Genomic DNA, 23,934 nt, shown 5'->3' with positions numbered 1-23,934 from the left:
TGTAAATGAAACTATTTGTATGGTGGTCTGCCCTTCTTCAAGATTCAAGTTAATCATTTTATGGCCCAGGATAAACCATTTGGCGCCAAGATTATCCCAAAATGCATCTTATGGGTGAGGGGCCTGGTGCCATTCTGAATTTTAAGACATTCCTTTCTTTCATTAACAGACTGCTAATGACTATATAACATCCAGCTGAAGACTAGCAAGGGGGTACTCTTTCTGCCCTCTTCTGATGCCTATGTCAGAAGCTTTCTGTATCTCCTTTATACTTTAATAAAACTTTATTACACAAAAGCTCTGAGCGATCAAACCTCGTCTCTGGCCCCGGATTGAATTCTTCCCCTCCGGGGTCCAAGAATCCCGGTGTATTCGCGTGATTCAACAACAACCTTTCAGCACAGGCCTGGCACAGACTACCTGCCCTCCACTCTTAGCAACAGTGGCTGCAGTTATCGTCCCATCGTTCACAGCCGCTGTCCACTTTGTCAGCCCTTAACAGCACCTCTGAAGCCCCTGCCAAGCAGGTCAGGCCCCTTTGCTACCCAGTAACACGCGATCTAACCTGCTTTGTCTTGCTTCTGTACAATTCTTGCTTGCTCTGATTTCTTGCTACTACTTTGCCACCTTAGTCTTCTTCACTCTTCTTGCTCATGTCCTCCTGCTCTTCCCGCAATGCCCACAAAATGCTGATCACAATCAGCCTCTACCAACCAGAATATGCCTTTCTAATTAGCCTGGCCATATCAAACAAACTTCAAAATGACAGTAACAAAAATCACTGACATTTACTGAATGTTTACCCTGCATGAGACATTGTGTTGGTTCTTTGTGTCTTTAATCACTTTTATTTTATTGAAGTATAGTTAATTTACAATGCATCAATTTCTACTGTCAGTTCAGTTCAGTTCAGTCACTGCTCAGTCATGTCCGACTCTTTGCGATCCAATGAATTGCAGCACTCCAGGCCTCCCTGTCCATCACCAACTCCCGGAGTTCACTCAAACTCACGTCCATCGAGTCGGTAATGCCATCCAACCATCTCATCCTCTGTCGTCCCCTTTTCCTCCTGCCCCCAATCCCTCCCAGCATCAGAGTCTTTTCCAATGAATCAACTCTTCGCATGAGGTGGCCAAAGTACTGGAGTTTCAGCTTCAGCATCATTCCTTCCAAAGAACACCCAAGACCGATCTCCTTGCAGTCCAAGGGACTCTCAAGAGTCTTCTCCAACACCACAGTTCAAAAGCATCAATTCTTTGGTGCTCAGCTTTCTTCACAGTCCAACTCTCACATCCATACATGACCACTGGAAAAACCATAGCCTTGACTAGATGGACCTTTGTTGGCAAAGTGATGTCTCTGCTTTTGAATATGCTATCTAGATTGGTCATAACTTTCGTTCCAAGGAGTAAGCGTCTTAATTTCATGGCTGTAATCACCATCTGCAGTGATTTTTACAGCAAGGTAATTCAGGTATACATATATATACACATATGTATATGTTTAAAATATTATTTTCCAATAGTTTATTACAGGATATTGAATATAGTTCCCTATGCTATAGGACTTTGTTGCTTATCTTATATATAATAATTTGCATCTGCTAACCCCAAACTCCCCATCCATCTCTCCTGCACCTCTCTTCCCCATTGGCAACCACAAGTCTGTTCTGTCTGTGATCACTTTAATTTTAAAAGCAAACCTTAAGAAGTAAATGGAACTATTGCTACGTAGAGATTAGAAAACTGAGGATCAGAAAGGTGAACTGACTTGCCTAAATTGACAGCTGATAAGCGGTGAAGGCAGCATTTTAACTTGGATCTGATTGATTTGATCCTCCTCCCAGGTCTGCTGCTGCTTCTTGCCCCTCACAGCTTTTTTTTTTTTGTAAGTTCAGAGTGTACTGATTTCTCCATGCAAAATACTTTGAAGGTTGCCCCTGGGCTCAGAGATTCTCTGGCAGTTGGCTGGGTCTGGAAAGTTGGCTTTATATAGCTAAGGTTTTAAAGTCTATTAAAAACTCACAGGAAAGCACTGTGGTTCTCAAATTAGAATCTGCAGTAAGAGTCAACATTCCTAATGGTTGGAAGGACCTCAGAGGCTGTGCCCTTCAACCTGCCACCACAGTGTGATCCTGGCACATGGCTCTGTGCCTCTGCCTGAATTTCTGGGAACAAGGTACTCACTGTTAACAGCACAACAACCTGGCTGTAGATGGACAGTGCATTTGTGAGCAAAACCCGCCACTCACCTGGGACCTACTCATGGGCGATTCAATACAACTCTACCCACTCTCCCACATGTTGGCCTTCCAGAGGGTGTTCACCTGGTAACATCCATGAAGACTGTGATTCTGTTGTTATTTAGTCGCTAAGTTGTGTCCTGACTCTCTGAGACCCAATGGACTGTAGCCCGCCAGGTTCCTCTGTCCATGGGATTTCCCAGACGAGAATATTGGGGTGGGTTGCCATTCTTCTCCAAGGGATCTTCCCGACTCAGAGATCAAAACTGCATCTCCTGCTTGGCACGTGGAGTCTTTCCCACTGAGCCACCTGGGAAGCCCAGTGATTCTGACCCACCATTAAAGCCACATGCCCCCGGGGCAGGTTTTCTAAGAGCGGCCTTGAGGCTTCTGTTGAGTGTTCCATTTTTCTCTCCCAGGCCTTTCTGGAATTAGAAGCTGCTTCTGCTTCTGCTAAGGCAGGTGTGTGCTTTGTGATACGGAGAAAAGTTCCTACGTGCATGTGAAGCTATCTACAGCGAGTTGCCACACCATTTCTACATCACAAGCAAAACTTAGCAGAACAACAGTGATAATACCTGCAACTGTGGCGGCTGCAACATTTCCATTCACAACGGATAATAACCAACCCCCTACCAGCACCACCCACACAGATCATGTCTCAACTCTACACGACAAATCTGCTCTTGAACTTAGCCAGGGTGACCGTGTATGAAAGGAATGGGGGTTCAAGTCTTCAGGCAGGCTGTTGGCATCAGAGATCTGGGTTGTTTGCTGCTAGCTTCATGGCACAGTTTCTGCAGGGAAAGAATTACCTGGCATTGCCAGCGAGTAATCAACTGTTTCCGTAACAGAATGGAAAAGCTGGGACTGCGATGCTTTCTTTAGCTGGTAAAGAAAACCTCCCAGAGCCATGAGGTTCAGTTTATCTGTAGCATCTTCAAAGAGCCTGCATGAAAGAAAAAGACTTGTTACTTAGAAACAATTCAGCAAAGTCTTTATGCAAAATGATTATGGTAATTTTCTTAAATGTGATTAATAAAAATGTTGTGTAAACACTATAAAGAAATGTATGGTATTTTTGTATCTATTATTACTGAGTACAAGTCTGCTCTAATTACAAGATTTTAATCTGAGGGGCACAGACCATCCTAAAGAAAAAAAAAAATCTTTGTAGCCCCATGGCATAGCTGAGATGAGCACTCATTAAATGTTTGGCAAGAAGTTGAAAGATGGCAAAGCATCACTCACAGAGGCTTAACAACTGGGAATGGAATCCTCACAATTAACTTCGATTTCATAAACTATAGTAAAGAAAATCCCAGTAAATTAATCAAGGCTTTTGTTGGGCTTCAACTGATGAGTATAATGTTGGACTTGGCCCAGAGGAGGATTCAGAAGCAGGGTCAACTTGATCTGTACGTCCCCTGGGGCAGGAAATGACCTTCTTACTCCTCTGACTCATATACCCAGAGCCTTGGGACATGATAATGCTCAAGCATTTACTGCAATAATGAATATTCCCTTACATGATGGACCTTGCAGTTTCTTGTTTTCCACTCTGTTGGGCACAGACATTTCTAGAAGGAGTTAGGGAGAAGGAAGGGAATGCAGGCAGCAGGGCTCACAGGAGGATCAGAGGCTCACCGGACCTCGGAATGATGGACCAAACACCAGTCTATGTGGCACTTGAGGAATGAGGCGAGTCAGCCTCCCTCTGCTCTGGGGTCAACCCAATGCCCAATCTCCAAATCCATGATGACACCAGACGGGCAAGCAGCCCTCTGGGCTGCCATGTGCTGTGAAAGGGAGAGTGTCTCCAACAGAAGTTGAATAACAAGGCCCTGAAGAGGTGACATGAGGCACACGGTTTTAAGATGGGTAAATTATTGAAACAAATACATCTTTCTTGTGGCTTGCAATTTCAATACCATTTGGTTTCTAGATCTCATTAGTCATTTCTTTTTCTTCTTTGCTAGTGGGAAGAATATTACATCCCACCTGACACCTGTATACCACTTTCCAGATTCCAAAACACTTTCAAAGCCACCTTAATGGTTAAACAGGAAAAAGGGATTATTGTCCTGAGTTAGTGGATGAAGAAACTGAGTCTCAGTGCAACTATTTACACAGACACGACTATCCAGTTGGATGATATCAAAGCCAGGAACGAATTTGGGTTTCTGAGCCCAGCCAGCAACGCTCTTCCTACATCTCTCTGCACTCCCGTGTGAGCCTCACTGCACCCGTACTGGGTGGTCTGGGGCACAACTACCAAGCATGGGGAGTAGAGAGGGGTGGGCCCCAGGTGAAGGTGACCAAAGCGCTCTCCACATCAAGAAGGGCCACTAAACAGCTGGGATGCCTGCTGATTTCTCCCTCTTCACCTTAACATGGTTGCTGGGCGTCAATTTAGAATAGATCATACTCTTGGGTATACGATTTTAAAATATTACCATCAAAAATAGTGAACATTTACTATTTGCCAAGCTCTGTTCTAACTGCTTCAAACTTATTAATTGAACCTTATGGCTACCCTATGTTACTTTATGACTGTATTTTGCTATGAGAAATCAGGGCCCAGGGAGAGGAAGCTGCCTGTGGACACAGAGTAGGTGCAGAACCTTTGCCCTGGGTAGCCTGCTCTCCGTTCAAAAGCCTCCAGCCATCGTCACTAAACAAGAGTTCATACTGAGTGTGAGACAGAAGTGGGCTTGAAAAAAATTACAAGAGGCTTCCATGACTGGCTAACAAATCAAGTTGTCCTGGGAATGATTTTGGAGCAGAAGAGAAGGATGCAGTGTGGTCAGCAGGGGAAGGGTGCTCTGGGGGGCAGGGGGAGAGAAGGGGAAGGGGAGGGGGAGGGGAGCAGGGAAAGGGGAGCAGAGGAGCCTTCCATTCCCCGCTCCGCCCCAGGTGTGTTGGGAATGGCACGCACCTGTCAGCCTGCGTGGAAAGCGTGAGCACCACCTTGGCGGCACTGCTGCCTGTCATGAGGCTGCCCCCACGGAAGTCAGAGGCCCGGCCTCGGCTGCCTTCTCGGACGAGCTCCTGGATGGAGAGCGGTTGGATGACGGGGGCCGCGCTCAGGGAGCTCTCCTGCTCCAGGCTCTGCTCCTGGGGTGAGCCCTCACTCTCCAGGTCCCCAAGGAGTCCGCCTCTGGGGGCCTTCTGGGGCTGGCTGATGGTCAGCGGGGGCTGAGAGGTGCCATCGCTGAAGTGGGTGTGTTCCAAGGTGCCCACGTACTCGCACACCCTGCAGAGAGTCACACATAAGCAGCTGCTGAGTCGCAGCCAGCCAGGCCAGCATGGTCAACCCCACAAGGAGATACGGAGGAGCTGGGCCAGCCTCACGGCCCTCCTGAATCACTGCCCTCCTCCAGCGAAGGCCGCATTCCTCCCCGCTCCCCGCTCCCTCTCTCCTCACTATATACATTTATTTTGAGTTGGACCACACAGCCTGGAGGTGGAGGTGGGAGTTGGGGGGATTCCTCTGGGAAAGTATGGGAACAAAACTCTGTTCATCTCAGTCTGTCCTGTCCAGATACTGGCTTATCAGGACTTTGGCTGTTTGAATGCATTTTCCCAAAAGGCCCTCTTCCCTCTCTGTCTTGTGCTCTAGGATTTGGGAAACATCTCCTTTCTCTGAGATCCCAGAATGAATATGCATATGGTGGACTGGCTCTCTGGCCACAGTGGGCCCTCATTTCAGGGATTCCGCCCAGCTTTGTCCCACTCGGTCCTGACAACTCCACGTAACCCCTACTGGAGCGGAGTAGTCACCTGATCACAGTCAACTCAGAGAAAAGACACAACGTAGTACAATCTTCAGCTTCCAAACAAACTGTTCCCTGACAGGACCTGGGACTGGAGACCCTTCATCCCAGGATAAGTCCAGCTACTAGGAAAGACTACTTTGGATAATCTACTCTGATGTTCCATAATTGGGCCAGTTTTTTGATCCAAATAAATCGCTTAGGTACAAGTTAAATCTTTTCCCTGTTTGCTTGTGAAAGCAATGGAGAACATCTGGTCACCAGCCCCCACAGTAGAACCCACTGTGCTCCACACCAATTCATCCTGGCCCTTTCACACGCTCCTCTCCACAAAAGCCTCTTGTGGGCTTTTCAACCCTAGAAGGATCTTTGAAAGTCAACCAAACTCACTCAAGGCTGGATTTTCTTTGAGGATGATAAACAGAACCTAGGTTAGGCCACTGCCCTAGGCAAGATCAGGACACCTGAGCCTGGCCGTGGGGCTGTCATCCTGCTACCGAGCGCCCCTCCGCTGCTTGGCCAGAACTGAGCTTGGAGACGGCGGGTATATGCCGAGGAGAAGGGTAAGAAGGCGGGCAGCCGCCCTGTGCCTGCTGCTGGGGGATGGTGGTCCTTACTTTGTCTCAGGTCTGGTTGATTGCCAGTGCTGGAGGAGGAAGGGTTTTCTTCTTGGTTGTGGGAGGACTGTAGTGCTCTTCCTTTGCTTTTATTTTACAGGTGTCACGGGAGGTTCTTTTATTTTGATACTGTAAAGCTAAGAGCCAAACTTTAGGCCAATTTTGGCACAAAAGGCTACTCCATTTTTTTCTTTGTCTAGCTAAATTAAAAGTTGTATTTATTACGTATCCATGTAATTTATCAAAAGTCCTTTCAGTAAAGACATTACTAAACATACAGGAATGTTATGTTACTGACACATGACCAGCTTTTAAATATGCCTTATTCACCTAACTTATGTGGTCTTTTACCAGACTCTGTTTAAGAATCAGTTTTTCTTCCCTGAGACAACATATCTGCCTCTCAGACAATGTCAAGTGATAATTCACTGTTTTCTAAATTTAGTTCTGTCACTGTGTTCTTCAACATATATATTCAGTTAGGCCCTTATTCCCTCTTCTCTTTTTAATCTCTCATTTAGCGTTTATCCAAACTCTGTGACTTACTGTAATCTACAGGGCCTTCCCTGGTGGCTCAGTGGTAAAGAGTCTGCCTGCCAATGCATGAGACATGCGTTTGATCCTTGGGCCAGGAAGATCCCCTGGAGGAAGGCATGGCAACCACTATTGCATTCTTGCTTGGGAAATCCCATGGACAGAGTAGCCTGGAGGGCTACAGTCCATGGGGTTGCAAAGAGCCGAACATGACTTAGTGACTGAGCACCACTGAAGTGCTGGCAGGCATGGAAGTCTACTTCTTCTGCACAGCACCCCCTTCCCCACCCCCGTGGCAGGCAGGTGGCAGGCCTGCAGGGCGGGGACCTCATTGCGCACCTGAACACGTGTGGCCAGCAGTCGGGGTTGTGGCTGCCCATCTCCAGGCCGACACTGAGGATGGCGTCCATGCACAGGACGTGGGCTGTGTGCAGCCACACCCCCTGCAGCTTCCCGATCTGCTCCAGCTTCTGCTCCACTTTTAGTTTCACTGCACCAGAAAGACATTCATTACAGTACCGTCCAAGTAAGGGAGACAGAAGGGGAGTGAGAATGGAGGGAAAGGAGAGAACGTGTGCTTGTGCAAGGGCAACAGGAAACTGGAGATGTCGCTAGAGGTCACTGGCAGTGAAATCTTCAGTGACACGTCCCCGAGGCTCATCATGCAAACTACCCAGCCCACAGACACTGGTGACACCAGCTCTGTGGTTTCAGAAGTGGATGGATTCAAGCTGGGATCTGGGTCAGTCACAGCAGCGAGGATGGGCTTTGAGTGCCAATCCCAGCTAAAGCCGTCTGTGCCCAGACCCATCCTCTGGCCCTGTATACTCATACTGAAAATAAGAAAGAATTCCTGGCAGTCAGCAAGTCCTCTCTGAGGTTTATTTATTGTTAGGTGTTCACAATGATGACCATCTAAAACAACATGCTTGTACACTCTGAGTACCATGATGACTGCTTTGTAACTGAAAATGCCCATATTTTACTCCCAGAGTTTACATTTATTCTTGTGATCTTCAAATAATACTTTTAAAATTGTAGATAATGCGTGAGAAAGATGTAGAAGGTGACTGAAAATGTCAATTATGCAAAATGCCAAGGCAGGGACAAATGAGAGCATCCTCCATGAACCAAGCTGTCCAGTCATTGGAAGATGGGTCTAGTGGGATAATCAAGTCCAGAACCCAGAAACACAGCATGCTCACTTCAGAGGAAGCCAAACCATGCTCCTACTGTAAGGGGCAAACTGATTTTTAGTAAAGCATCATTTGTCTCCTGGATGTGATACTGATTTAATTTTTTGTCTATAATTCAAATATTAGCTGTGGTTTAATAGGTTTTGGAGATCTTTAAGTGCTTTTATGTAACTTATAGTTGTACATTTTTAGTGCAAGTGTGATACCCTTTTGCTATTAACAGTGGGGATGTGTGAGAGTTGGTCTGCTTTCACATGGGTCTCTATTACTCAAGTTCGAGGAACACCAACCTAACCTGTATTTTCTCAGCTAAAAAGATGCCAACTCTTTCTGTGACTACTTATTTTTTGCACCTGATACAATGTTAGCACAAGTCGGCCCAAGCTCCCAATTTTTCCTCGTTTGCTGCCTGCCATTCATCTTCCATTCCTATGAGACAGGCTATTCTCTTATCTAGATAACCATCTGCTTCATCGATGAACTGATTTTATCAAGTTAAAAATCAACTCTTTCCTCAGTTCACAAAGCTTGGGTTTTCTCCAACAAGAAAACCCTGAGCCTCCTCTCGGGATTCCTCCATCAGTGTGATCCCTGCTTCAGAACACAGGCCCTTCTGCCCTCCCCCTGTAGCCTGAGGGGTCCTCAAATGTGCACCCCTAGGAAGTTCCAAAGCCAGTGGTCAGAGAACACCAGAGGTGTGAAGAGCTGAGTTGAGGGGCCTCTGGCTAGCAGCCACATGCACTTTCTTAGTCACCGGGGGCCAGTATATCTCTTATCTTCACAGGGATCTACTGAGCATCTGGAGGATCAGCCCATAAAACAGACTTAAGTCTGTGGTCGGGCAGGGTCTCGTCATCAGTGGTGTATACAATGTGCGGTGTATCACATATGCAACAGGGAGGAATGTGTCTGCTTGTGTGCGCAGACCTCACATGAGGTTCCAGGTGGATTCTGGCCTTTCTGTCGCTACCTTGTGCTATGGCATCACTGGGTTCCTGGGTTTCCTTTTCCTCTTTCTCCTCCTGGACACAGGAGGCAGCTGCCATCTGGGCGAGGGCCGAAGCACAGTTGGCTGCAACTCCTTTAGAGAAAACAAACAAATCACCCTTTAACTGAGTTTATTCTCTAGCCGTTCATCTGGCAAAACTACTTCTAAAAGACTTGTCCACCAGGGCCACTCATAACGCATTCCTCAGGGACACCCCTTGGGCCACGGGTCAGGAATACCCTACCTTGCCTTACCTAGAGCGCAGCTCAGACGCGCGGCTTTCCGTAGCCCGTCGAGGCTCATGCAGATAGCATCGCGTTCTTTTTGGTTCTGTTCTTTGATGCCTTCAGCTCCCAAGATGAAGGCCAGCCCTTTGGAGCTGCCGGCCATTCGGCCCGTCAGGGGGGTTGATAAAGTGTCGATCAAGTTCTTCCAGCAGCCAATCAGAATATAGCGAGCAAATGCCACACCTAGAATGTGAAGGGGCGTGGGTTACCTTCCAGAGGCAAAAATGACCTGGTGATGAATGCCATGGGATTCTCTGGCCATCCCATTAGCATTACTGAAGTGTATGCAATTTTACTACAGGAAATACAATGGAATGGATATCAGACTGTTTCAGTTAATGCTTATAAATAATGAATGTGGCATCAGCAGCTGGGTGATGCCAGTAACTTCTATCAGGTATTTTCCTGCCAAGGCAAAAATCTTAATTCATTTATGTCAGCACAAAAAGCTGCCGCATAATAACTTAATAGATGATAACACACACAATGGATGCATATTCATAAACCCAAGACCCAAGTCACTACCTGCCACCGTGGAGTCATCAATTCTCCTGCCCTGGGTGAAAGGAGACTCCATCGAAGCTGAGGCCATCAGCTGCCCTCCAATTGCACTGCTCTCTAAGCCATCGATATCTGTCAAGGAAAAAGGGCAAGGTGTTTCCCCTCCTTTTTAAAGAACACTGTAGTCAAAAACAGCTACCACAATATTCATTTTTTCCCCCAATGAATAGCCATGGGATGCATTATGTACCAAGTATATAATAACTTGTTATCAGAATGTTAAAAATTTTTGTTTTATCCATTCAGTACAGTTTTCTTTCATTGCTAGAGCTTTCTTCTGTTAGACTGATGCATATTTTTTCTTTGAAAAAATAAAGATAAATTCTGCTATCTCTGTTAGAAAATCTATTGATTTAGAATATTTTGACCTTTGAATACTCCCTTTTATTCCAAACCAAGGCATTATTCCCACATTTTATATGTACCAGGTTACTCCAACATGGATCTTTCAGTACTTCCTCATAAGAATTAAGAGGAGAATAAGTCTTTTTGGTAAGATTATCATATAACCTGATTGGAAAGCACCCACCACAAGGGAAGCCCAAGAATACTGGAGGGGATAGTCTATCCCTTGTCCAGAGGATCTTCCCAACCCAGGAATCGAACCGGGGTCTCCTGCATTGCAGGTGGATTCTTTACCAACTGAGCTATTAGAGAAGCCCTTGGAAAGCACAGTACCTTACTAATAACACTGTACCATTTTCAAAGTGTTTTCACTTAACATTTTTTTTTATTAGACCTACAACTCTGTGTAGGCAGGCAGGGTAGGTATTATTTTTCCTATTGATACTTCATGAAGGAGGAAATAAGTTTTCAAAATAAGAAAATTGCCCAAGGTCATGAGGCTGGCAAAGGAAGAAATCGGACTTAGTATTCATATTCTTCATACAGTGTTATGGGTCAGTTATATCTCAGTAAAACTGGGTGGGGGGAAGGCAGTGAGAAATATCTGACGACTCAGTAGGAACAGACTAGTTTCACTGAATTAATTTATGGTCAAATGGTCTAATGACATCCTAGAAACTGCCATGTAACAGTTTTGTTTCCTCCATGCTAGCTAATGAACTGATGAATTCAGGTAACACAAAGCTTATCCAAGTGCTAAAACCCCCAGTTGTACAGAACACTCTGACACAACATGACATAAGGGATGGCCACAGGTAGTACAGCGTTGATCACCAGATTGCTGCTATTGCTTTTCCTTGCACAAAATGAAGACCAGATGGACGTTTCTAAGCTCTAGGTTAATTGCTGCTCAAATTCACTTGTCACTTCATACTTGAAATCTGTTACAAAGAATCACAGAATCTAAATCTGTAGAATTCTTATGAAAAGCTTCTGATTTTCTATCACTAATCTAAAGCTAGATAACTTTTCTATGGATGAAGCAATTGAACTTATTGTTCCATTATAAAAGACACAGCTGATTAACAGTGATGACCAATGAAAATGGCTCCTGCGAATAGCTTGGTATGTGATCATTTTTACATCTACTAAATGACTCCTTGTACTAAGGTTCAGGGAAGAAATTCAGAGATTAATTTTGGCAGAAAGGATGGCATTTGAAAATTAAGACTGGCAGGTTTAGGATCCTCATCTAAATTCCAAGGCACTTAGAAGCTCTGGGCAGGACTGTAATCTCGGTCTGAAGGTAGTTTGTGGAGTCTGATGGAAAACAAGCATTCCTTACAAGCAGACTGACTAAATGTCTCATAAATGTCTTCATAAATATGAATTCCTATTTTTCAAACTGATGTAAATATTATAATTAATAAAATAAATGGTGTCTGTGTAGGGCCATGCTCTACTTATACCATCAGCGGAAGCCATGAGACGATCACTCAGATCAGGAACCAGTCTAGGAACTCAGATCAAATATAGGACAAGCCTGAAGATCTAATTTATGAAGGTTCCTGATAACCAGTCCAAACTTTTGAGCAACCCCTGATCTTGACTTGACATTGTGGTTATGCCATGTAAAGCCATGAATGGCTGCTTTTGCCAAAATGTTGCCTTATGACTGCATCCCATACTGCTTCCAAAAATCTCTAATAGAAATGAAAACTCTGGATGCTAAAGACATAGATTCTGGGCAACTATCTTGCATTCTTTTTTTATATAATATTTTTGTAACTTTTAATTTCAAATTTCAGAAGTTACAAGAATAGTACAAGGAACTCTCCTTGAGTGTATGTATTAAGTATGAGACATATTATTGATATATGTATTATTGATGTGACATCACACACACATATCACAGATTCACCAGTTACTTTCACCTTGCCCCATTTATTCCACAATTCTCTGTGTATGTATCTATATTGCTTCTTAACCAATTTAGAATAAGTGGAAACATCCAGTCCTTTTACCCATAAATACAGTATCATTTAAGTTAAGAAATCTAACACTAATAAAATTTTATTATGTAGTTCAAATCCATATTCAACTTTAATCAACTGCCCCTTCATGGTTTTTAAGAAAAATTTATTGGAGTATAGTTGATTCATAATGCTGTGTTAGTTTCTGCTGTACAGCAAAGTCAATCAGTTATACATATAGCCACTCTTTTTTAGATTCATTTCCCACATATGCCACTACAGAGTACTGAGTAGAGTTCCCTGTGCTATACACAGGTCCTTATTAGTTACCTATTTTATATATAGTAGTGTGTACACATCAATCCAATCTTCCAGTTTATCTCTTCCTACATAATTTTTAACTCTGGTACAGCTGGGAAGGTAAGGGAGGATCTCTGATATGGACAAGAAATGGGGAAGAAGCCAAGTTTAAAATCAATGATTTTACATTGCTGGCAAATTCCCAGGAGCACTGAATCATACAGGGTATCTTTTATGAGAGCTTCCAGGAATAACTCTGGGCTTTGTGCCCAGACAGTACTTCATATCCCCAGAAAAAGTCTACGGTTTTATCCCAATGGACACAGATGCTAAGTAATTCATAATCTAGGCTTCCCTGGTGGTTCAGATGGTAAAGGATCTGCCTGCAATGCGGGAGACCTGGGTTCGATCCCTGGGTTGGGAAGATCCCCTAGAGAAGGGAATGGTGACCCACTCCAGTATTCTGGCCTGGAGAATTCCATGGACAGAGAAGTCTGGCGGGCTACAGACCATGGGGTTGCAAAGAGTTGGACACAACTGAAGGGACTTTCACTTTTAATTCCTAATATAATGGGGCACAGTGAGCCTGCAGAGTCCCACATGGAAGAAGGACAGAAAGCTGTTGTGAGGTGAATTCATGACACTTCCTGGGAACTGTCACCAATGGCCAGGGAGGCTTTATGGGTGCTGTTTCAAAGCCTGAGCCCACCCCTGAGCGCCATGGAGCCCTGCAAGGAGCCACTGACCCGTCAGCATGGTGATGAGGGGGAGGCTGTTGTCTTCAGGGCTGCCCCAGTAGCCGGCTTCTCCGAGCATGTTTCTGTCAAGAACCTGGTGGTAAAGTTCCTCAATCCAGGCCTGGGAGAAGACCATCAGCACCCCGCTGGTCTGGACCTGCTTCATGAACTCTTTCTGCAGAGAAGATCACAGGAGAAAACGACCAGATATGACCCTCTGCAAACAACAGGCTCCCACGTCCCTGGAGTCACTGAGTCACTGCTTACAGGAAAAACACGACTCTGCTGATTGGGCTCAGGAGGTCGGAAGGGAAGCGGAAACTGCGGTGGAAAGGTCACAGACTTCATGAAGGTCCTTTCACTTGTGTGATCCTTTTAAGAAACCTACAGAAGGAGTGGGCTTCCCTGGCGGCTCAGTGGTGAAGAATCCTCCTGCCAATGTAGGAGATGTGGGTTCAATCCCTGAGTGGGGAAGATCCCCTGGAGAAGGAAATGGCAACCTGCTTCCAGTATTCTTGACTGGGGAAATCCCATGGACAGAGGAGCCTGGTGGGCTACAGTCCCTGGGATTGCAAAGAGTAGGACATGACTGACTGACTAAACAACAATAGAAGTAGAGATACCGCACTTGATATTTTTACTCTCTGGCGTGTGGGAGGATTAGAAGCTGCACAGAGACGTTTCAAAGCACCTCCTTCTCACCACCCCGTCAGCACCAGAGGTGACCTGTGCTCCCTGAAGGACATACGTGTCTCAAGAGATACCTGATTGACACTCATATAGCCACCACTCACCTTCAGAAGTGTACAATCTGTTCATCGTTTATCAGACAAATGATCCCTTCAGGCAGCTTCAAGGCTGTAGGCTCTTGAACTGGTGCTGGGGTCCACTATGGAGGGGCCTGCTCATGCCAGGGAGCCAACCATGAAAGAGGCCCTCCCATCACTCTCACCGCCTTACAGAGGGGCTTTGTTATCAGTGTTAGGCAGCTTGGCTCTGGGTATGCATATGTCTCGGTACATTTCAGAGCCCAGCACTTACTTACTAAGCTGATCACGTTTTTGAATGTGTGTTTAATGCCACCCAATGGAGTTACTGGGCCACTGGCAGGCAGCCAATGCGGGTACATCGGTGCTCTTTGCTCCTGGAACCAAGTGGGTAGCCCTGTGGTTCACTGTTCTGTGCAACCTGCACAAAGGTTCCTGTGGATGGTGAGTGCCCGCCCTCCACAGCCCTGTGGGTACGGCCAAGTCATCCCTCTCTGGCCAACGATGCTCGGGTGCCAGCCCAGAGGCCGCTGTTGGTCCTTGGCAGGCCTGGTCGGGAAAGACGCACACTCACCATGGTGCTGGGTGCTAGGGTGGGCCGCTTGCGGTAGTAGTCACCGTGGGAGAGCTTCAGGTTGAGCAGCAGCGCGCAGTGCGCCGCCGAGTACAGGCTGTCCGCGTTCATCAGCATCTGCAGGCCCAGGCTGCTGTTCCCATCAAACCCTGGTGAATGCATCATACCTATGGGAGAAAACCCAGAGACCTCAAACAGCACGCTGGGCAGACACTGCTGACCACTTAGTGGAGCCACCAACCAGTCCCAGGGACAAAGACATCTCGTAGAACAGCCAGCGAGGAACAGTGTCATGGCAGATGTGTGCCCTAGCCTGGTGGGAAAGAGCAAGCACTCCATAGCAAACCTATTTGGGAAAACCTTGTTGGTTACTCCCCAGGAGCTTTGGTAAAATCACTTAAACCCTTCTTTACCTAGAGATAGGCAAAATAACTGATTACCTCTATCTACTGCTCAAACTCTCCAAATCACAATATAAAAAAACCCCGACACTCCCCCTGCCTCCTCTTACTCCCCTCAGTCATCCCAAACTGTCTGCTGTTCTTTGACCTCACCAAGCCTGGACACGCCTCAGGGCATTCACATTTCTGTCCCCTCCACACCTACCCCACAGAGGTCTCCCAAGATCTTTGGATGACTTGCTGCCTCCTTGATTCTTTCAGGGCTCTGCTCAAGTGCTAGCTTGTCACAGACATTCCCCTTTAATTCCATCCAAAATAGCATCTGGCCCACTACCCTCATCCTCTGCAATATTCTGCCTCACCAGGCATTTTTATTCATTGCCTTAATGGCATTTATTAATAGATTTTCGCTTACTGTTTGCCATTACTACTATTACATAAGACCTATGAGAGGGAGGGATTTTGTCAGTTCTTTTCACTAGATAACACCAGTGCCTAGAACAGAGTCTAATACATAGTAGATTCTTTAAAATTATTTGCTGAATGAATGAAAATGAACAAACAAGTTCACTATGGCAACTAGATGCAAACATTTAAGATGCTTAGTGCAATAACTCATAAGCACAAACTTTGCTAAAAGTGGGCTTCCCTGGTGGCTCAGATGGTAAAGAATCCGCCTGCAATGTGGATGGCTACCCAGTCCAGTACTCTTGCCTGGAGAATTCCATGGACAGGAGAAGCTGGCAGGCTACAGTCCGTGTCCAAATAAAAGTCCATTATTACTTTTATTACTTCTAAAAGTAATAATGTTCCTCAAAAGCTAAACAGAATTACCGTATGACCCAGCAATTCAGCACTCTTAGGAGTTTACCTGGAGAAGGCGATGGCAGCCCACTCCAGTACTCTTGCCTGGAAAATCCCATGGACGGAGGAGCCTGGTAGGCCGCAGTCCATGGGGTTGCTAAGAGTCGGACACGACTGAGCGACTGAACTAAACTGATCCTCCAATTAAAAGTAAATTTTAAAAACCTGCTACATTTAGAAACAACCAAAAGATTTTGAAGTCTTATTTCAAAGTACTCATTTCTACATGTAAAAGTTAATGTCACAACATATTGGATCTGATGGGACATTTTATAGACCTAAAAGCTGAGCAGTTTGCAATGTTGATGGAGCTGCGTTCTGGTCAAATAAAATTCATACAAGTGCTGTTCTGCACATGCTACAAATAAGTACTGATTTGAAAAACAGATGTGAAGGTTTACTTCAAATTTTGTAAAAGACTTTGCTAGGATTATATTTCCCAATTCTCCTAGGAAAGGAGGTAGGGCCTTTGGAAGTCATTCTTTACCACTGTGACAACTCATTTAATCTGGAATTACTTTGTTGTTGTTTTTCAGTTGCTCAGTTGTGTCCAACTCTTTGTGACCCCATGGACTATAGCACACAAGGCTTCCCTGTCCTTCACCATCTCCCAGAGTTTGCTCAAACTCATGTCCATGAATTGGTGATGCCATCCAACTATCTTATCCTTTGTCATCTCCTTCTCTTCCTGTCCTTAATCTTTCTCAGCATCAGGGTCTTTTTCAATGAGTCAGCTCTTTGCATCAGGTAGACAAAGTATTGGGCTTCAGCATCAGTTCTTCCAATGAATATTCAGGATTGATTTCCTTTAGAATTGACTGGTTTGATCTCCGTGCTGTCCAAGGGGCTCTCAAGAGTCTTCTCCAGCACCACAGTTTGAAAGCATCAATTCTTCGGCGCTCAGCCTTCATTATGGCCCAACTCTTGCGATGGTACATGACTACTGGAAAAACCACAGCTTTGATTATATAGACCTTTGTTGGCAAAGTGAAGTCTCTGCTTTTTATTACGCTGTCTAGGTTTGTCATAGCTTTTCTTCTAAGGAGCAGCGTCTTTTAATTACTAAGGGATGTTGTTTGTAAACATGAATTTATCTGAGAGCTAAATCTTACATTCTTAAATGCTAAAACTTCTGCAGCTGTTATTTTGTATGGATAATTTTAATTTTACATAGAAGGGCCTAAATGTAATTTTACCATTTCTTGATCACTTAAGGCCATCATCACTGCAACGAGGGGCCGTGCTGTGATCTGATACACAGCTCTTTTGGGGCATCACTGATAGGTGCCAGACTCTGCCTTGTCACCAGGGACACCAAGCTGGTTGGAGAAGTTGCTAAGCTCCTCTTCCCAAGAATGCTTTCAGTTGAGAAGATGCACAGGTTCAGAGACCCTACCAAACCCCTTCCAACTCAGGCTGTACTCCTTCAGCACATAACTATTCACATCTTTAGGGATCAAAGAGCAAGTTCATCAATTTACAGTCAATAAATATTTATTGAGGATAAATCACACATATCTTACACCCTTCGGACACAGCACAATGAAGTTTCTCTATAAATGTTGACTGAAGAAGCATTTGTGTGTGTGGGTGCACATGTGTGTGTATGAGATAAACAGAGATAAAGAGACAGAAGAGAAAGAGACACACACAACACAAATACACTAGGAATGTTCAATAAAAGAATGTAAAATTTAATAATGGTGCACATAAGGTACTAGGGAGAAATACAATTTTTAAGAACCATATTTATATATTTTTCTTGTATTTCAATGACTAGAAATGAAACGTAATTTTTGAAATGAAATGAAACATGATTTTGTGTGTATGTGTGTATTCCTTCACACAAATTAAATATCCCAACTATTTTTATATCTAATTCTTAAAAGAAAAATATTGAGAAAAATGTTGGGTAGTCTTAGAAACTGATATTTTACTGCCTTAACAAGAATGCAATGCAGTTAGGAAAGTTGAGAAATTATATGCATCTCTTTCTAATCACTAGGTACATTAGACAGTTACTGAGTAGTCCAGGATTAGAAGTGCTATATCTCTGCTGGTGCTTTATGCTATAACTTTGGATCACTCTCATATTAAAAAATGTTCTTCCTTAAATATACCTGGATTGATTTGACAAAGGACAATCTGCTCAGCTTCTTAAGATACTTAAGCTCCTTCTTAACAATACAGCAGTCACTTCTACCAAGTTCCAATAACTGGGCTACAATTTTTTTGTATTTGTGTGTGATATAGATGGGGTTGTAGCTTCCAAGGAGCTAAGAGTCTAGAAAGGGAAAGGTGGATGCATGAACTCATATAACTATGACAAATATAGTAAGTGTCATGACAGACACATGTTCAGGGCTCAGTGGTGGAAGAACAAGCAATGGTCTTAGCTTTTGACAGTTCTGTGTGGTCAAAAGACCCTTGGATTTCAGGGGAAGGCACAGTTGAGCACCCTGAGGTCAGGCAATCATTTATTCCTGCTATAAATTTTTTTGCACTCATTAACTGCTTTCTCTCTGTAGCACTATGAGAGAATAGAAAATACATATATTGGTCTCTGCTCCCAGTTCCTGGCACAAAGCTCCTAAAACCCTAATGACTTCCTAAGTGATAAGAACACTAGGAATACCTCTTATTCTAATATGTGTCTTTGATCTCATCCATGACCCAGGGCCCCTGAAACTCTCATAAATTCCCAAGTAATAAGAAAACTAAGACGATCTCTTTTTCTAAAGAGGTGACTCTGGGTGGGCTCCTGGATAACTCCTTGATAGGAGCAAAGAATTTTTGGCTCCACCCCCACCATGCCATCCTCAAGAGAGAGGAGAGGAGCTGGAAATGGAGTTAATAATTGATCACACCTACATGAGGAAGCCTCCATAAATCCCAGCAGTAGAGGTTTGGGGAGATTCCAAGTTGGCAGACACATCCACACCAGGAGGGTGACCCACACCAACTCCATGGGGACAGAAGCTCCTGTACTCAGGACCCTCCGAGACCTCACTCTGTGTATCTCTTCATCTGGCCATTCATCTATATCCTTTATCAGATCCTTTAGTAAATTGGTAAGCAAAAGTGAGTGCTTCCCTGAGGTCTGTGAGCTATTCTAACAAATTAAGTGAACCTAAGGAAGCGGTCATGAGAAGCTCTGATTTATAGCCAGTCGCTTAGAAGAACAGGTGACAGCCTGGGCTTGCAGCTGGCATCTGTAGTGGGGGTTAGGTAGCATCAGAACTGAGTTATATTGTAAGACACTCAGCTGCTGTCTGAGGTTTGCTTGTTGTTTGAGGGGAAAACTTTCACACATTTGGTGACCAACTGTCAGAAGTACAGTGCTCTGTGTGACTCATAAAAGAGGGAAGAGGCACCGTAAGGAAGAACTGGGGTTTTCTCTATATATGAAGGAAAAAGCTGCATGCTCCCTCTACAAATACCTTACAAGAAAATGATCTAAATTCACTATTAATAAATTCATTATTCCCTGTGTTAAATGCTGCTTCCCTATATTGTTTACCTCCTTTCTTCACCAAAATCCTGGGTGATCATTTTCAGCCCTTCAGCAAGACTAGTATAATTCTCTGGTATACCCTGGCCAAGATAGCCCACGGCACACCAGTTTAAATGCCGTTTGGGTCACAAGGTTGACATTTGGCAGACAGAAGGGTCTGAGATTGGAGAATGCTATGCTGACACAGAACACTGGAGCATCGCACACTGTGGGAAGTTCAGGGGAATTCAGAATATAGTGGTAGACACGTGTACCCCAATGTTCATCGCAGCACTGTTTATAATAGCCAGGACATGGAAGCAACCTAGATGTCCATCAGCAGATGAATGGATAAGAAAGCTGTGGTACATATACACAATGGAGTATTACTCAGCCATTAAAAAGAATACATTTGAATCAGTTCTAATGAGGTGGATGAAACTGGAGCCTATTATACAGAGTGAAGTAAGCCAGAAGGAAAAACACCAATACAGTATACTAACGCATATATATGGAATTTAGAAAGATGGTAACGATAACCCTGTATACGAGACAGCAAAAGAGACACTGATGTATAGAACAGTCTTATGGACTCTGTGGGAGAGGGAGAGGGTGGGAAGATTTGGGAGAATGGCATTGAAACATGTGAAACGTCATGTATGAAACGAGATGCCAGTCCAGGTTCAATGCACGATGCTGGATGCTTGGGGCTGGTGCACTGGGACGACCCAGAGGGATGGTGTGGGGAGGGAGGAGGGAGGAGGGTTCAGGATGGGGAACACATGTATACTAATTAAATAATTTTCAAAAAAAAAAAAAAAAAAGAACAGAATATAGTGGTAGGACAGCCTGCATCTGCTCCAAGACCTCATCTGAAATAATTAACATGTCAACAAACCAGAAGTGCAACACACTATGATTTTAAGATATCAAAGTGTAGAAGCATAGGAAGAATTCAGTGTTCTGAGAATCCCAGACTGTCATTTTGTTTCAGTCAGCATCAGCTTTCTAGAAGGCACTTACCTCTTACCCTCTGCACATTTATCCACCTCTCGGTGTATTCTAGCCATCGACTGCTGCACAATTTGAACAAACCACCTCCAGTCAGTTACAGTCCTTGGCTCTCTTTAAGAAACCCAAGATTCATCAAGATGCTCTGAGCACTTCAAACTCCATGCATGCTAGTAACTGCCCATTAAACAAAATGCTCTGAATATTCTAGTGGACTGCGTAGCAAAAAAATGAATTACAAACCTGAGCAGAAGGTAGAGACAAAGTTCTGGAGGGCTGAGTCCACCTCTTCCACACTGGGCAGGGCCAGGAGGCGCGGCAGGAGACCCTCCAGCGACTGCACGAACAGCCGGGCGCTGTGCTGGTCAGCCTCCTGGTTCTTCAGCAGCTTGAGAGACAGAGCTGCAGTCCGCAGGGACCTGTGGCCCAGGCAGTCCCGGGGGGTCTGCTCCTCATCAGCTAAAGAACAGTTGTCGGATCCAATGTCCGACACGTCCGATCTCCCGGAGTCCTTTTCAGCCGCCATGGAGTACTGGTCACAGGAGTCGAATTCTGTCCGAGAGAGGTCTTGGTCGTCCACGCTGAAGTTGCTCTCACTGTATCTGGATCCGTAGGACCTCATCCTGCAGTCGACGGACAGGAAGTTGGTTATATCGGGGTAGGCAACCGTGTGGCTCCTTTGAACCACGTCTGGCTGGTCCACAGCTTCTGGTTCTGACACTTTACTCAGAGTCTCCTTGCCCTCCTGGACGGCTGGTGACTTGAGGCCATTCTTGGGGTTTTCCGAGTGGTCCTCGGGTGTGGTCTGACCCAACTCTCCCTCCAAGGTGGTCTGGCCCGTGTCCGTGGTAACGCTGATGCTGATGTCAAGGCTCCGCTCATTCCCCAACTCCCAGGGTGTGTGTTCCGAGGACAGGACTCGCCGCTGCCAGCGGAAGTCGGCCTCATTGATCTCCATGGAGTCGCGGCTGGACTCGGCCCCGTCCTTCAGCTCCTCCAGGCGCAGCAGCAGCAGCTGGACTTGACTTTCGCTCAAGCCCCTGCCCTGGCTGAGCTCCTCCAAGGCTCCCAGCAAGGTGCAGACGCAGGACACGGCGGCGTAGCAGGCCTCGATGCCGCCCTTGATACACGCCTCGGTCATGCCGTCCATGATGCTGAAAGTGTTCAAAGGAGCAGACGGCATCAGTATAGGAAACACAGAAAAATGCTACCAAATGAACAAGAATTAGACTGGTGAACAGTTAGGTATTCAAAAGAGATACTCTTGATTCACATAAAATCAAATGATCTGGGCAAAAAGAATAAAATGAACAATAAAGGAAACAAATGTGCTCAGGCTGGAAAATGGCCCACTTTGAATCACAGTCTTTAGGATGCCTGGTTTATGTAGGTACAAATAAAGATTCTGATGCAAATTTATGATCTTCACAAGGACAGGCATAGAATAATCTCACTTTTGTAACATGTTCAGTTTTCCAAACAGAAAACATTTATAATGCCTCTAGGATAGTATGGACCTTCCTTTATTCAAGAAATGTATTTCTGAAGAGATCCATGTGACTACAACTATTACAAATCAGATAATATTCCATTTCCGAGAGGGACTCTATGGAAAGGAATCATATAGCTGTAACATATTAAGTCAAAAAGTTTTTCCCCAAAATAAGCCCAATGAAGAATTTCTGTACAATTTGTACACTGGCTTTTCTCTAAGTCAATATGAAAATATGGAAAGTTATATGATTACAATAAACTGAGATAAGACTTCTCCTCTGGCTTTCAGGTACATTACTACATAGTCATATCTCATATAACAGATTCATATAATTTCAGGAACTTAGAAACAACGTTAAGAATATTCAGAGAAGCAGTCTTCACCAAGCAATAAAGATCCAAAAGGAGAACATATCATACAGTTTGAGAAGATCCAGATGAGACTTTCTTTTTGAAATTGATCTTTTTCTCGAGTCAGGTTCAGTGGAGCTGGGTCCTGCCAAATCACAGAGACGCTTTGGGCTCCCAAGTAGCTTTAAGCATATGGGGAAAAAATAACAGAAAAGTGAATATCATAAAAAAGCACAAGAACTGTGAGATCAAATAAACATATATGTTCTCTCTTGAGTGATATGGTCTAAGGAGAAAACACAATTTGGAATTCAAATCTTAATAAATCTGACTTTAGTGTTCTCCTTGACTTGGAATACCCATTGGGTCCCCTGCTCCCCAGTTTAGGACCAGCTTAGACAAAGAATATCCCTTGAGGGAGTGCTTCAAAGCTTTTTATATCACAGAACTAGAAAGCACCTACGCCTATGTTCTTTAGTAAGACTGGCCTATAATTTAACTTTTCTATCCTCTCCCTGCCTTATTTTGCTATGAAACTGACTAGCTTCAAAAACTGAATTAAGAAGTATACCCTTCTATTACCTGGGAAAGTTCATGTATTATTAGAACTACCTGTTCTTTGAATGTTGGTATAACTTGTTTCTCAAGCTGTATGGGGCCACTAATTTCTTCTGAATGGAAAGGTATTAACTACTGATTCAATTTTTTTAAAGATGATAATACTACTTAGGTCCTCAATTTCTCTTTGAATCAATTTTGTTTTAAGTTGCATTATTTCCTAGGGACTTATCTATTTTATCTAAGTTTTCAAATTTAATGGTCTAAAGTTGCCTTAATACCTTTGTTCATTTCTTTAACATTTGTAACATCTATGGTCATATGCCCTTTTTAAAAATTCTTATTTTTGTTTATTTTTACCTATTTTAGAATTTTGAATTCTTCTGTTAGTATTTTCAGAGTCCTGGCATGTTTTACTTTATTGATTCACTATATTGTGTTTGCTTTTAATCACATTACTTAATGCAAAAGGGCAAAGTGACTATCTGAGGAGGCCTTACAAATAGCTGAGAAAAGAAGAAAAGCAAAAAGTAAAGGAGAAAGGGAAAGATATACCCAACCAAAGGCAGAATTCCAGAGAATAGCAAGGAGATATAAGAAAGGCTTCTTAAGTGAACAATGCAAAGAAACAGAGGAAAACAATAGAATGGGGAAGACTAGCGATCTCTTCAAGAAAATTGGAGATACCAAGGGAACATTTCATGCAAGATGGGCACAATAAAGGACAGAAATGGCAAAGACCTAACAGAAGCAGAAAAGATTAGGAAGAGGTGGCAAGAATACACAGAAGAACTATACAAAAATGTCTTAATGACCTGAATAACCACAATGGTGTGGTCACTCACCTGGAGCCAGACATCCTGGA

The 23,934-nt window shown here is 44.3% G+C and overlaps 1 protein-coding gene across 3 annotated transcripts in view; it reads right to left on the bottom strand.

Annotated features, from left to right (window-relative positions):
• ARFGEF3 (ARFGEF family member 3) overlaps positions 1–23,934 on the bottom strand; it is a 174,278-nt gene that overhangs the window by 44,577 nt on the left and 105,767 nt on the right. For all 3 annotated transcript variants that reach the window (XM_070796259.1, XM_070796260.1, XM_070796261.1), the window contains 10 exons: positions 22,581–22,693; positions 20,910–21,820; positions 14,898–15,064; positions 13,566–13,731; positions 10,166–10,273; positions 9,608–9,823; positions 9,336–9,446; positions 7,509–7,659; positions 5,181–5,498; positions 3,058–3,191 (listed from right to left, as the gene is read on the bottom strand). In XM_070796259.1, the coding sequence (XP_070652360.1) occupies positions 3,058–3,191; positions 5,181–5,498; positions 7,509–7,659; positions 9,336–9,446; positions 9,608–9,823; positions 10,166–10,273; positions 13,566–13,731; positions 14,898–15,064; positions 20,910–21,820; positions 22,581–22,693 (2,395 nt within the window). The remainder of the gene's footprint in view (positions 1–3,057; positions 3,192–5,180; positions 5,499–7,508; positions 7,660–9,335; positions 9,447–9,607; positions 9,824–10,165; positions 10,274–13,565; positions 13,732–14,897; positions 15,065–20,909; positions 21,821–22,580; positions 22,694–23,934) is intronic.

The sequence above is a fragment of the Bos indicus genome, chromosome 9 (assembly GCF_029378745.1).
Source record: "Bos indicus isolate NIAB-ARS_2022 breed Sahiwal x Tharparkar chromosome 9, NIAB-ARS_B.indTharparkar_mat_pri_1.0, whole genome shotgun sequence".
Classification (NCBI taxonomy): domain Eukaryota; kingdom Metazoa; phylum Chordata; class Mammalia; order Artiodactyla; family Bovidae; genus Bos; species Bos indicus.
This window is presented reverse-complemented; position numbering and strand designations above follow the sequence as displayed.